This window comes from Sceloporus occidentalis, unplaced genomic scaffold, assembly GCF_023333645.1.
Source record: "Sceloporus occidentalis isolate IW3139 unplaced genomic scaffold, rSceOcc1.0.p SCAF_1, whole genome shotgun sequence".
Taxonomy (NCBI): Eukaryota; Metazoa; Chordata; class Lepidosauria; order Squamata; family Phrynosomatidae; genus Sceloporus; species Sceloporus occidentalis.
This window is the reverse complement of record NW_028316981.1, coordinates 215,496,555-215,509,579: the sequence shown is the minus strand read 5'-3', so window position 1 is coordinate 215,509,579 and position 13,025 is coordinate 215,496,555. Positions and strand designations below refer to the sequence as shown.

Here is a 13,025-nt window from a genome sequence, read left to right as displayed (position 1 = left end):
GGCCTTGTGTTGTATGGTGATTGTGTTGGTGGCTTGAGCCTAGGGTTAAGCAGCATGATGAAACTTTCCTTCCAAACAACCCCGAGAGAGTAAAGGGCGTCCCTTTACTCTCTGGGGCTGCTTGAAGGCCTCTTTCTCTTCACACAATGCAACAATTAATGTGTTTAATTTGAGTAATCAGAATGCAAGTTAATAATACTGTATGCATAATTATAACAATTTGCACAATATGCAAATTAGATGCCTGGATATGAAGGACTGGAATATGTCAACCCTTTCTGCATATAAGCCACGGAACTTCCAGGCACCATCCCCATTTCTTAGTTTTCATCCAAGCCCTCTCAAAATGAGACATTATGTCACTTCCTGACTCCATTTTGAGAAGCGCTTCACAGAAAAACAGCTATTTTGGCCCACAGGGAGGTGTGGCCCATAGGGGCATCTGGAGGAAAATGAGCCTCAATGTTACATTGATGTCTTCTTATACAGATGCTCATCTCTGAATCTGAAATTGTGTCCCCAATATTATTCACATTTTAAAATTATTTTCTTTTTCCTTCTCTTCAGGGGAACATATTTTATCTTTTGCAGCCTGTGCAGGAAGTGAAGAAATTGTGAGACTGCTAATTGAACATGGGGCTAACATCCGAGTACAAGACTCCTTAGGTATTGTGTTTTCTTTAGGACTTGCAGACCTTCAAGTATACACATAGGAGGAGAATAAACCTAAACCCTGTAACTAAACCCTGGCTGCATCTGCTCTGCTAAAATAATCCGGCTTGACATCACTTTAGCTGCCAGGGCTCAATGCTATGGAATTCTGGGAATAGCACTGAGCCATCACAGTTAAAGTGGCATCAAACCAGATTATTTCTGCAGTTCAGGTGCACTCAACATAAACTTTTTTATTTGTAGTTCTGTTCCTATTACCTAGCACTGGGATATTGAAGTCAATAGGTATTGCTGACACAACAACTGTGCTGGGACCATATCACATCAGACTGCACTTTTTTCTGAAAATAAATAAATAAATAGGTTCGCCTTAGGTTTGCTAAATAAATTCATTTAAAAATGGTTGGCCTGCCCATGGAAAACCATCATGGCGGTGAGAATCCTGTCTGGTTTTCTTCTTAGTGTTTTGTCTGAAGGAATGTCTGAAGGAACACTGAAATACCATTAGCATTCAGAAATATCATAGTAGAAAATTCTACTAAACCTGCTAAACCTGGGAAGCGTCATTCAGTTTCAGATGGACTATCATTCCAGAATACATAGAGAAGACTGGCATTTGAACACTTTTATATATATTAATTGAAAAAAATAAAAACTTCTTAGAGACAGAATGCATTATATGTTGTGGATAAGTATAGGCCTCCACCCTTTCATAATTGACTTTTTGTGAAGACACTGTTTGTATGCATTTAGGGGTATGAAAGGAGAAAAGGAAGGAGATTTTTCCAAATATAAGATTTGGATTATTATTGGAAATTAAAGCATTCCTTTCATATTGTGTCCCTGTGTGTTTCATCCACTACTTTGGAGTTAGAAATGTGCAGTTTAGCTAGTGTTGTTTCATGCAATCCTGCTATTAATATATCTTGGCATCAAGTCTTTTTCTCTAGGGAGAACAGGATGCTGACTATCCAAACCATAATCCATAAATTCTCCTTCTCTCCTTTTCACTATTGCTCTCACACACTCTCTTCAGTGCATGAAAATGCCATTACTTAGCTTTTAATGATGGACTTTTCTTTCTACACAAAGGATGCTAATGAAGTTGAGCAGGGACCATCTGTTGTCTATCAAATTCTCTTCAGGACAGAGAAATGATTCTTGCTTTGTCTTTGTTTTGTTTTGTGCTCTGACAGGCAACTCTGTCCTCCACATCTTAGTTCTTCAGCCTAACAAAGCATCTGCGTGTCAAATGTACAATCTTTTTCTCAGTTACGACAAGCGAGACAAAGATCACAGGGATTTGGATTCCATCACTAACAATGAAGGGCTCACTCCATTCAAATTGTCTGGTGTTGAAGGCAACACAATGGTGAGTAAATTTATGCTCAGCTCAATGTTGCTACAGTTGTAGCACTGTTTGTTGAATGTACAGTGCGCCCTTGGTATCTGCTTGGGTTTGGTTCTAGGATCTCCCGTGGATACCAAAATCCATGGATGCTCAAGTCCCATTAAATACAATGACATAGTAAAATGGTGTCCCTTAAATATAATGGCAAAATCTAAATTTGCTTTTTGGAATTTATATTTTTGGTCTATTTTCAAGCCATGGATGGCTGAATCCGTGAATAAAAAATGCCTGGATATGGAGGTCAACTGCACTTATAATCTGTTTTATCACAATAATGTCAAAACGATAATTGTTAAGACAGAACAATGCACCTGATGGAATGTATTGTACAAATAATGGGTGCTACAGACATTTTTACAGACATCTACTGATGCAGTGGGAGAGTTTGGGGTGTCATCCCCTGCTTCTATTCCACCTCACATCTGCACCTACCAGCCAAGGCACCATGCTTTCCCTGAACTTGTCTAACCAAGCCCAAAGAAGACTGAGGCTGCATCCACACTGCAGAAATAATCCACTTTGACACCACTTTAACTGCCATAGCTCAATGCTATCGAATTCTGGGAACTGTAGTTTATTGTGGCCCCGAGCTCCCTGACTGAGAAGGTGAAATATCTCACAAAACTACAGTTCCCAGAATTCCATAGCATTGAGTCAGGGCAGTTACAGTGGTGTCAGATTGGATTATTTCTGCAGTGTGGATGCAGTCTGAGTAAGAATTTTGTCACAGCCCTTTCCAAACATAATTAAATGAAAGCCCCCACCCCAGCTTGACTGAATAGCAACAGCCTACCTCCTACAGTCCTACTTCCCCTAGACATATGGGCATATGCTTTTAAAAGGTGGTTCCCAAACTTTAGTCCTCCAGGTGTTTTGGACTGCAGCTCCCAGAATTCCTGATTGTTGGCCAAGCTGGTTGGAACCTCTTCAAGCTGAAGTCCAAAACACTTGGACGACCAAAGTTTGGGAACCACTGCTTTAAAACAACATTGTCTTTTAGCATGAAACTATAGGATGATGTCTTCTGCTCTTCATAGTGGGTTGTGCAGTTCTCCCTCCACATTTGCGGCCTTGAGATTCATGGTTTCGATTATTCACGAGGTCAAGGCCTCCACCACCACTACCCTGAGAAGTTTTCCCTGCCCGATCCCTCCCTGGGCTGCCCAAGGAGTGATCAGACAGGGAAAGGCAAGAGGAGCCTCCACTCCCCAAGTCCTTTTTTCTCCCCAGGCTCTTCCTGCCTTTTTTTTGGGCTATGTGGCCATGTTCTAGAAGATTTTCTTCCTTGGTGCCATCCATATCAACTTCCTCAGATGGGGCTATGGTAACTGTGTTATTTGCCTCCCAATAAACAGATGTTCCAGCACCTAATGCAAAGAAGAAAGCACATCCAATGGACCTTTGGACCTGTCACATCCACTCTGTATGATCTCACAGAAATTGATTCATGGGGTGATGATCAATCTCTTCTGGAGCTCATTGTGACCACCAAAAAAAGAGAGGTATTTATAGAATGGTTGGGTTCAGAGTGACCAGTTGTCCTAACTCAGTGGTGGTGAACCCATGGCACTTGTGTCATAGGGGGGGACTCAGAGCCATATCTGTGGGCACGCGCAGCATCGCCCCAGCCTAGGGTCTCCAAGGATTCAGGCAGCAATTCGGCAGGGAAGGAGACTTAGGAGGAGGGGGCTCCATTCCCTCCAAGCCTCTTTCCCCACAGGATCACTGCCTGAATCCAAAGTGCTGGCACTTTGTAATAAGTGAGATTTGGATTGTTGTTTGGGCACTCAGTCCCCAAAAGGTTCACCATTACTGTCCTAACCACAAAGGAAAACAAGGCACCTCAGAATGTCAGACATGCAAGAATAATATAGGACATTACAAGATACAAGATAAAAAATACTAACATAAATATAAATTCATGCTTCTTAGTCATGTTCAAAATAGAAGACATTTTGGAATCTCTCCAGGACAGAAGACTCAAATGTAGGACATGTCCCGGCCAGCCTAGTTGGGTGATTACATTATATTTCTTCTGGAGGAGGCCTGGGTTTGTTTGTTTTTTAAAATATCCGAAATCTTTAGTGAGATGAATAATAGGAGACACTACCCACTGCTGATCTTCCCATGTGCAGTCATAGGAAGAGTGCTGGATGTTTGCAGAATCCTCTGCAATGTGGTGTTATAAACAGACATTCTGTGGCAGCTGAAGTGTTGCACAAATAGTTCTCCAGAAGGGTTGACAGTGTGAAAATCAAATAGTGCCCTCATGCTACACTTCTCTTGACAGTGACAATAGGATGTTTTACATTAACTGTCCATATGCATTATCCCAGAATACTCCCAATAGCACTTTAAAATAGACCAGAATTATACTACAGGTAGGAGAGTCAGTATGGTGTAGTTGTTTCAATGTTCACTACTCTTCACTACTCCTTTTCTATTTCTGTCAATAACATCTCTATCCAGCCGGTCCAGGAAGCCCGCAGTCTTGGTTTCATTTTTGACTCCTCTTTGTAATTTATCCCCCAGATCCAGACTACAGCCAAGGTCTGTAGATTTTTTCTTTATAATATTGCCAAAATCCGTCCATATCTCTCAGCTTCTACCACAAAAACACTGGTCCATACCCTAGTGGTCTCACGACTAGACTACTGTAACCTCCTGGCAGGGCTTCCTCTCTCTCACCTCCACCCATTAATTTCTGTTCAGCATTCAGCTGCACGCATTATTTCACTCCCTCGCCGTTATGATCATGTCTCCCCTCTGTTGTCTTCCCTTCACTGGCTCCCTCTTTCTTTCCACATCAGGTACAAACTTTTGCTACTCACTTTTAAAGCCCTGCATGGGCTGGCCCCTCTTTATTTAACTGATCTTCTCTCTCCCTACATCCCTACTCACACTCTCCGCTCTGGTAGCCAAAGTCACCTCTCTCAACCCAGGATTTTCTCTGCCCTGTCCCGGATCCGTCCCTTCTCTCTTGCTGCCCCTCATTCCTGGAACCTTCTTCCTCTGCATGCACGGCTCATCACTTCCCTAACCAGTTTTAAGGCTGAGCTGAAAACCATATTGTTTAGGGAAGCATTCTCAGGGAATTTGTGATTGTCATCTGGCTGTCTGATAATGTTTGATGTGATTTGCTTTTATATCTGATGTTTTTTAACTTGTTTTTTCTTTCCTATATTGTAATTTTATCTCTTACTCTAGCCAATTGATACTACTTTTAGAGTGTACGCCTCGGGCAGGCTTTTATATATTCCTTAATTTTACTGACTTTGTACAGTGCTGTGTACAATTCCAGCGCTTTAGAAATAAAGTTTAATAATAATAATAATAATAATAATAATAATAATAATAATAATTGTGACTCTGGAGAACAGGGTTCGATTCCCGGCTCAGCCATGAAACCCACTCTCACCCAGAGTAAGGTGCAAAACAGACTGCCCCTGGGAATGCCGAATTGGGCCTGCAGCAACCCCACACCAGCATAATGCCACTCCTAGTAAAAGCAGCAAAAAGCCACCCTTGCCGCCATAGTGGTGGCTTTTAGGAGTTTCTTTAGCACAAAGACATGCCCTTTTGCCACCCACTGTGTGCATGATGCCACCGTCAGGGCGGGCAATGTGCGGATGCCATGCCACCATTCTGTCCCGAGACCAGTATTAAACGCAGGTCTGTTTACCCCCTAAGTCACACTCTCTCTGCCTCAGAGAAAGGCAAAGGCAAACCTCATCTGAACAAATCTTGTAAAAAGAAAACAACAGGATACGTTCACCTTAGGGTCACCATAAGTCAGAAATGACTTGAAGACACACAACATCATCAACAACAAATACTACAGATTGTAGAGAGAGAGATGCAAAGGGATGACCATCTTGTAAGCTCCTGGCCAAGATGAGGGCTGAACTAGGGTCTTCTAACTTTTTGTGTTGGTTGTTACATTATGATGTTTCCTTCTCCCTTCATTGAGAACTACAATGGGTCCTCGCCTTACGCGGGGGATCCATTCCGGATCCCTCCGCGTAAGGTGCATTCCCCCTATGCTCGAGCCCCATTGGAAACACGTGCACGGAGGCGCAGGCGCGCGCGGAGCACAACGCCCCTTCCGCCTCGCGCGCGCCCCGCAGCTTGAGCACGTACGCTCAAGTCCACGTATGTAAAGACAGCGTATGGTGAGATTCCACTGTATATCTATATGTATTGGTGCATACATTATAGCTGGAATAAGTCCAAATTTATGCAGCCACCATAGTTGCCTGGTTATTGGGTCATGTTGGTTATTTCTACATCAGCCCCTGCTAAAACCATATGTTTCTGAAGAAGTCGCAGTGTAGTTGTAAGGGCGGACACAAAGAAAGCAATGTTACTGATATAACATGTGAATTGGTCTTTGAAACCCTATCTTCAGACTCTTACCTAATAACTATTGTTTTCTTATTATACAAAAAAGAGCTAAAATAGATATTCTTAATATATACACAGTGGTTTGCATGTTGGACTCTTGCTCTTGAGACCAGGGTTCAGTTCCCAGCTTGGACATGAAACCCACTGGGTGACCCTGGGCAAGTCACACACTCTCAGCCTCAGGGAAAGGCAATAGCAAATCTCTGAACAAATCCTGCCAAGAAAACCCCATGATAAGTTAACCATAGGTTTGCAATAAGTCTGGAACATTTGAAGGCACAAAACAACATCTAAATATATGCACTCTCTCACCCACTCATCAGAATGCTTCAGTCTGCTGGACTGTCATAGATAATATACCTATGGAGCAGTGAGGCTAACTCTCATAACTAACAATAAAACGCTTTAAAAATGAAACACAGTTTCACAACAAAAGTAATTAAGTTATCCTTTTTAATGTTTAACTCATGTTATCAAGTTATGTCTTTTTTACTGCAACAAGGAATTGGTCTTATTATTTGTAGCTACTTCCTTCCACATTCTGACACCAGAGATAATCAGATGGGAAAAGGACATCCTTGTCCCGTCCTTCCTGCACAATCGCGGGAAGGATTTTCACACAACGTCACGCTTATCTCATTGTCCCATCCAGGAAGCACGAGTGATAGCAATCACATGAATGATCCTGTCATTGTCCCTTCATTGAAGTGGAATTGTCCTGGCATTTTGTATTAATGGGAGTTCACAATAATTCAGTGACAGGATAATGACAGGATCAGTGCTACGTGTATGAAAGTTTTCGTGCGATTGCAGTCACGGATGGGGTAAGGATGGGAGAGCAATCCTAACCCTGTCCCGTCCCCATATGATAATCTCCACTGAGTTAGTCTTTTCAGTCATACTCTAGCATGAATGTGCATATTTAATGTGATCCAAGCACCATGTTTTCAGAGTTACTTTTTTCCTATGCTTAAAAGTTTATTACTGATGGAAAGATCATCTCCTTATGGAGGAAGCTAAACAAAAGGTGCTTTTACATGTTCTAGGCCCGTCGGATCCTAGACCTTACCCCTGTGAATGAACTGGTAAGCTTGAAGTGGAATAAATATGGAAGGCCATATTTTTGCATCTTGGCCTTATTCTATGTCCTCTACATGATTTGCTTCACCATGTGCTGTGTCTACCGGCCTCTGAAACAACGGAGCTGGAACAAAACTCATGAAAGAGATAACACCATCTATATTCAGAAACTCTTGCAGGTAAATCTTCCTTTAACTTTTTTTAAGGAGCAGGAAAGTTGTCTAGGCTGATGTTAATGGATGTACTTATGATCTATGTCCTCTGCATGATCAGAGCTCTGGTGCCACTGCAAACTACACTATCCAGAGTTCTAGAGCATCGAGCCATGGCAGTTAAAGTGGTGTCAAACCAGATTATTTATGCAGTGTGGATGAGAGGTTGGAGAGGAGTTGCACAGCATCAGCCAGTCTTTCCCTCTCAACTCATTGCTCAGTCCAGAAGGGAAAAGCGGTGGCCTTTCCACTTGCTCAACCTTCTGCAGAAATATGCAGAGGTAGCTGTATTGGCCATTTAACCAATACAAACAAAAATGCATCAGTGATACACTTTCCTACAGAGTGTTTTAACTTATGTAATTGTTATTTAAAGGTTAACATAACAGAACATTTAGTATGAACACCGGGAATTAAATGACTGGCCTATTTTATTTTATTTTATTTTTGCTCCACTGTGAAGCAGCTTTCAACTTTTGTACTTCTTTCTTTCACAGAGCAATTCTTACTCTGTGTTAGCGAAACAGAGAGACCAAAGTCAGTGAGGAAAGGAGGGTCTGACATACATTTATGGCTTGCACAGGAGATAAAATGTTGAACTGTAATGTTCGCCATGAATGGGGTGAGGAAGGCTGTGTCTCCTGAGATTCTTTCTGAGAATTACTGCTCAAAGGAGAGGATCCCATTCTCTTTTGCAAGATGCTCCTGTATTGCTTTTCTCGTCTGAAAAGTCAACTGGCACCAAAAACAACAGGACTCTTGTGGTCCTCTATGAGAATTTTGCTTCCAAGCAATCTTGGAATGCCCCCCCCACCAACCATCTCCTAACTATAAGCCCTAGCAATTAGTGTGTAGGATATAAGGCAACAGACTGAGACACACACAAAAATATAGTAGGAAGTTTTCTTAATTGGTTAATGTGGCTAGTAAATGGCTCACTTAGTTGGTAGCTGAGTTATTTTTGAAAGATGACTAGCAATTGGATCCCATTTTTAGGAACAGCTGGAAACTTCTTTTAATATGCATCTAAATAATTCAGATGCAAGGCTACTTACTGGCTGCATCCTCACTGCAGAAATAATCTGTCATGGCTCCATGCTATGGAATTCTGGGAACTGTAGTTCCCAGTTGTTCCCTGAATTCCTTAGCATTGAGCCATGGCAGTTAAAGAGGTATGAAATTGGATTATTTCAGCAATGCTGATATAGCCACTGTCTCCATGTTTCTAAGTGACCTGTCCTTTTACCTATTCTAGAGTATAAGCAATCCGATTTGAAAAATCATGTCATATTTCTGGTGTTTTGTTTCCTTACTTAATAGGATCCAGAGTTATAAATAGGTACCAAGATACAAATTATTCTATCCTCTGTCTGTCCATAAAAGGCAAGTTTAAATAAGTATATCTTACATTGAGTCTGGAAGATCCATAGGTCTAGATTTGACCAACCTCCAGGGAGAAGAGAATCCAGGTTGCTGGACAGCTTCTGAGAACATATCCACTTACAGACATGATTTGGGACCAAGATAGTACACTTAGGAGCAGATTCCTTTCTCTAATGGAGCAAAGGTTTGGAAGTATCCATTGCTGTAGAGGTCACCACTAGGCCTTTGACCTGAATGTAGAAATTAATAAGGTGCTTGTTTTTTCTTTGGTAGTTTAGCTCTTGGCTATGTGATGTTCTTGAAAATTTGGATCATGTTTTCTTTTCAGGAATCTTATCTAACTCCTGAAGATGACCTGAGACTAGTTGGTGAGCTCATCACTGTCATTGGAGCCATAGTGATATTGATTCTGGAGGTAACAGAGATGGCTTTCTCTCCTTATTCTGTGTGTGAAACAAGGGAACACAAACCTTCCAAGTCATTGGAGTTGATCCCATAGGAGGAATTTCTCTTAATTACGAATGAAAAGAAAGTGGGGCCAGAACGCATTCACGTGAATTCACTAGTTCAGCAAATTTACGAGAATTGGAATTGCATTCGAACTGACTTCCCATTGCCTGAAAATAGCTTAGCTTGCCATTGCCTGAAATTATGTGTGATAGACTATCACGCAATAACGTGAAACCCCATGATTGCTTTCAGATTGCCATTGGATTATACTTCCAATTTCCCTTGTCTGATAAACTCCAATGGAATAAATTAAGAAATAAAAATATACATGTCTGTTTAAAAAAAACATCCCTCTCCCCATACTGCCTGTTCTGTATAAATTACTTCTAAACCGCATCATCTCTTTATTAGATTTGTCAAAGATACAGACAAAAAGAAATGTCAGACATTACTTTTTATCTTCGTTTATACAACTAAAATAGAATTAGTTTGTAATGGGGAATTAAGGATCTGGTAACTGGTTAAAGGCATTTAGGAGACATTGGGCTTGGTTATACTTAACCTTTTGTTAAGATTATAAAAGGGTGTGAAGGAAGGGATCACTTTAACTATTGTTCTGCAATTGACAGCTTACTCAGGATATTCTAATTGACAAACAGGTCCCAATCCAAACAAAGTTAATAATGCTGAGTGCTTTAAACTCTTTTGAAATCAATAGGATGGGGTGGGATTATTTTAAACCTTATTCATGCCAGTGGGATTTCTGTCTGGTGAGCTTTCTTTAGAACAGGTCTCTTCTCCTTTGGAATAAGAATAAACTGTCCTTCCCAACCTCTGTAAAGTAATATCATTAAAGGCAATTGGAATATTACTGTCAGATTATGAATTATGTTGAAATTAATGTTTGAAAGTACATGAATGTTAACACTCCCACATGAAAGCTGTCAGTACCTTGAAACTAGGTGAAGTAGGATGAACTGTTACTAAACTGCTAATGTCAGCAGTTGCCAAATTTTAGACATTCACTGTAAATACATTGTCAAATCCCAGTTAAGGCCAAGAGGCTATACACTTTTAGCACAGCATAATTCTGTAGCAATGTGGTTAAACTGGATCCCACACTTGTATATCCAACTGCGCAATGGGTTCAACAGCCATTTTTGCAACCATTTAGTCATTCCTTGCTTACCAAGTCAAAAGTTAGAGAGAGGACAATATGTGCTCTTGTGGAATAAACTGAAGTCCTCCTCAGCTTGAGCTCCAGCTGCCAGGCCCTAGGTTTTGTGTTTTGTAAAACAAACAAACAAAATCCCAGTAGGCTGGGCGAATGGTTAGATATTGAAAGACCTTTGGTTGTTAACAGTTATTACAGATTACCATGATTTAAAACTTTTCCAAATGAGTGTTTCAATATGATTGTTTATATCATTGTTTTTAAAATTTACTGTAACATTTTAAGTAGCATTTTGTTTTATATTAAATAAACATAAAAATGTATTATAAATTAAATAAAACTAACTGGCTAAAGCTGTTGTTTTTAAAAGACTAACACTTTTGACCAATGGCCCTCTCTCAGATTCCAGATATCGTCCGAGTTGGAATCGCCAAGTACTTTGGGCAGACCATCCTTGGAGGACCGTTCCATGTCATCATGTGAGGCTCCTTTCTAGTGAGGTTATGGTTGTGGGTGTATGAGCAAGCCATAAAGGTCTGCAAATCTCGAAGGCATAGGATTAAATTGGCATTCTCTTGTTGTTTCTGTCTGTCCAGCATCACCTATGCCTGCATGATACTGGTGACCATGGTGATGCGTGTTACGAGCACCCAAGGAGAGGTGGTTCCCATGTCCTTTGCTCTGGTGCTTGGCTGGTGTAATGTCATGTACTTTGCACGGGGATTTCAAATGCTGGGACCCTTCACCATTATGATCCAAAAGGTAAGTGAGTGGTTAACATTCCACTCAGAAAGTGATAAATAGAATATAGTAGTGTGTCTTCGTTATCCACAAACACCCCAGATTTGATTGCAGCTATGAGGGAAACTTGGTATAGCAATATATAAGAATATAGGAATATGTGAAAGCCCTACATGATTTGGGTTCAGGTTACCTAAAGGATCTCCTCTTCCCATATAATCTACCCCATACATTCAGGTCCTCTGGTGGACATTTACCCTAGTCAACCAGGACTAGGTTGGCAACTGTCAGTCAGGGGACTATTTCTTTAGCTGACTCGAGACTATGGAATGATCTGCTACAAGAAATTTGACATCTGAATATACTGTTTGAATTTAAAAGAGCATTAAAGACCAGTCTCTTCTGGCAAGTTTATCCCCATCATTTTTAAATTATGAATTTTAAATGTACAGTATATTGTTTTAGAATGTCATGTCTTATTTGTCCTTTTAAATGGTTGCATGTTTTAATTGATGCTGTGCATTGTTTATTTCTCATTGTTCCCTGCCTTGATCCATTGGGAGAGGTGGGTAGTAAATATTATTATTATTATTATTATTATTATTATTATTATTATTATTTCCGTGGATAGATATGACCTCTGTGATTCATTTCAGACCACTTTGTTATTACTGTTGCAGTGTGTGTAGTTGTTCATCATTCTCTACTTTCAAAAACACAGAGAGCAGCATAATGCTAAAAAAAAGTATTGTTATGTTGCACGCAATGGGCATTTATGCAATAGCTGGCGCATCAGGTTGTCATCTGCCCTCCCAACCATATCACCAGCAATAATGTTTTCAAACCTGTCGCTTCATTAAGACAATTATCTGCAACCATGTGTCTTTGGTTTTTGCATCCAAAGTGAGAATTCATGGATATTGTGATACGTACCTGCTCTTAATGTTTTTGCTTTGGTGCTTATTTCAAATCTACCAACTGTTAAACACTGTTTGAGTCATATACCCTTCACTAGAGTTGCAGTACCAGTTTCAAGCAGGAATGTTCAGCCATATAAGATCTCTCTCAAATTCAACTCAGAATAGAAAGAGGCCCATTCTGCTGTGAGCAGATACCTTTCTTCAGTTCAGCTTTTTCACCGAATTCCTCAACATCTGCCTGATCCTGGCAGACTTTCTTGAACATTGGAGAAGCCTGTAGAGTAGTGATGCATCTTTTCTCACTAGTAATTATGGTGCTCATAGCTCAGATCTGTGATCTTTGGTAGGGAAAAAAACTACTAGCATCACTACACTGGCATTACCCAATGATGGATAAGAAATTCATTTGGAGTACATTTCAATTTTCCTTCCGACTTTCCAGGCCCAGATGTGGATCCAAATCTGAGCTAGCAATGACATCCACACAACAACCCAAACAAGGGGGGCAGTGTACATTTGAATATATATATATCAGAAACTATGTTTCATAAATTCATACTTGGGAAGAACGTGCACAA

The 13,025-nt window shown here is 40.6% G+C and overlaps 1 protein-coding gene across 1 annotated transcript in view; it reads left to right on the top strand.

Moving 5' to 3' along the window:
* LOC149323387 (transient receptor potential cation channel subfamily V member 6-like) overlaps positions 1 to 13,025 on the top strand; it is a 126,541-nt gene that overhangs the window by 89,186 nt on the left and 24,330 nt on the right. Inside the window, exons 7-13 of the mRNA XM_089540493.1 lie at positions 568 to 666; positions 1,869 to 2,044; positions 3,439 to 3,585; positions 7,534 to 7,746; positions 9,491 to 9,577; positions 11,189 to 11,265; positions 11,383 to 11,548. Of these exons, the coding sequence (XP_089396619.1) occupies positions 568 to 666; positions 1,869 to 2,044; positions 3,439 to 3,585; positions 7,534 to 7,746; positions 9,491 to 9,577; positions 11,189 to 11,265; positions 11,383 to 11,548 (965 nt within the window). The remainder of the gene's footprint in view (positions 1 to 567; positions 667 to 1,868; positions 2,045 to 3,438; positions 3,586 to 7,533; positions 7,747 to 9,490; positions 9,578 to 11,188; positions 11,266 to 11,382; positions 11,549 to 13,025) is intronic.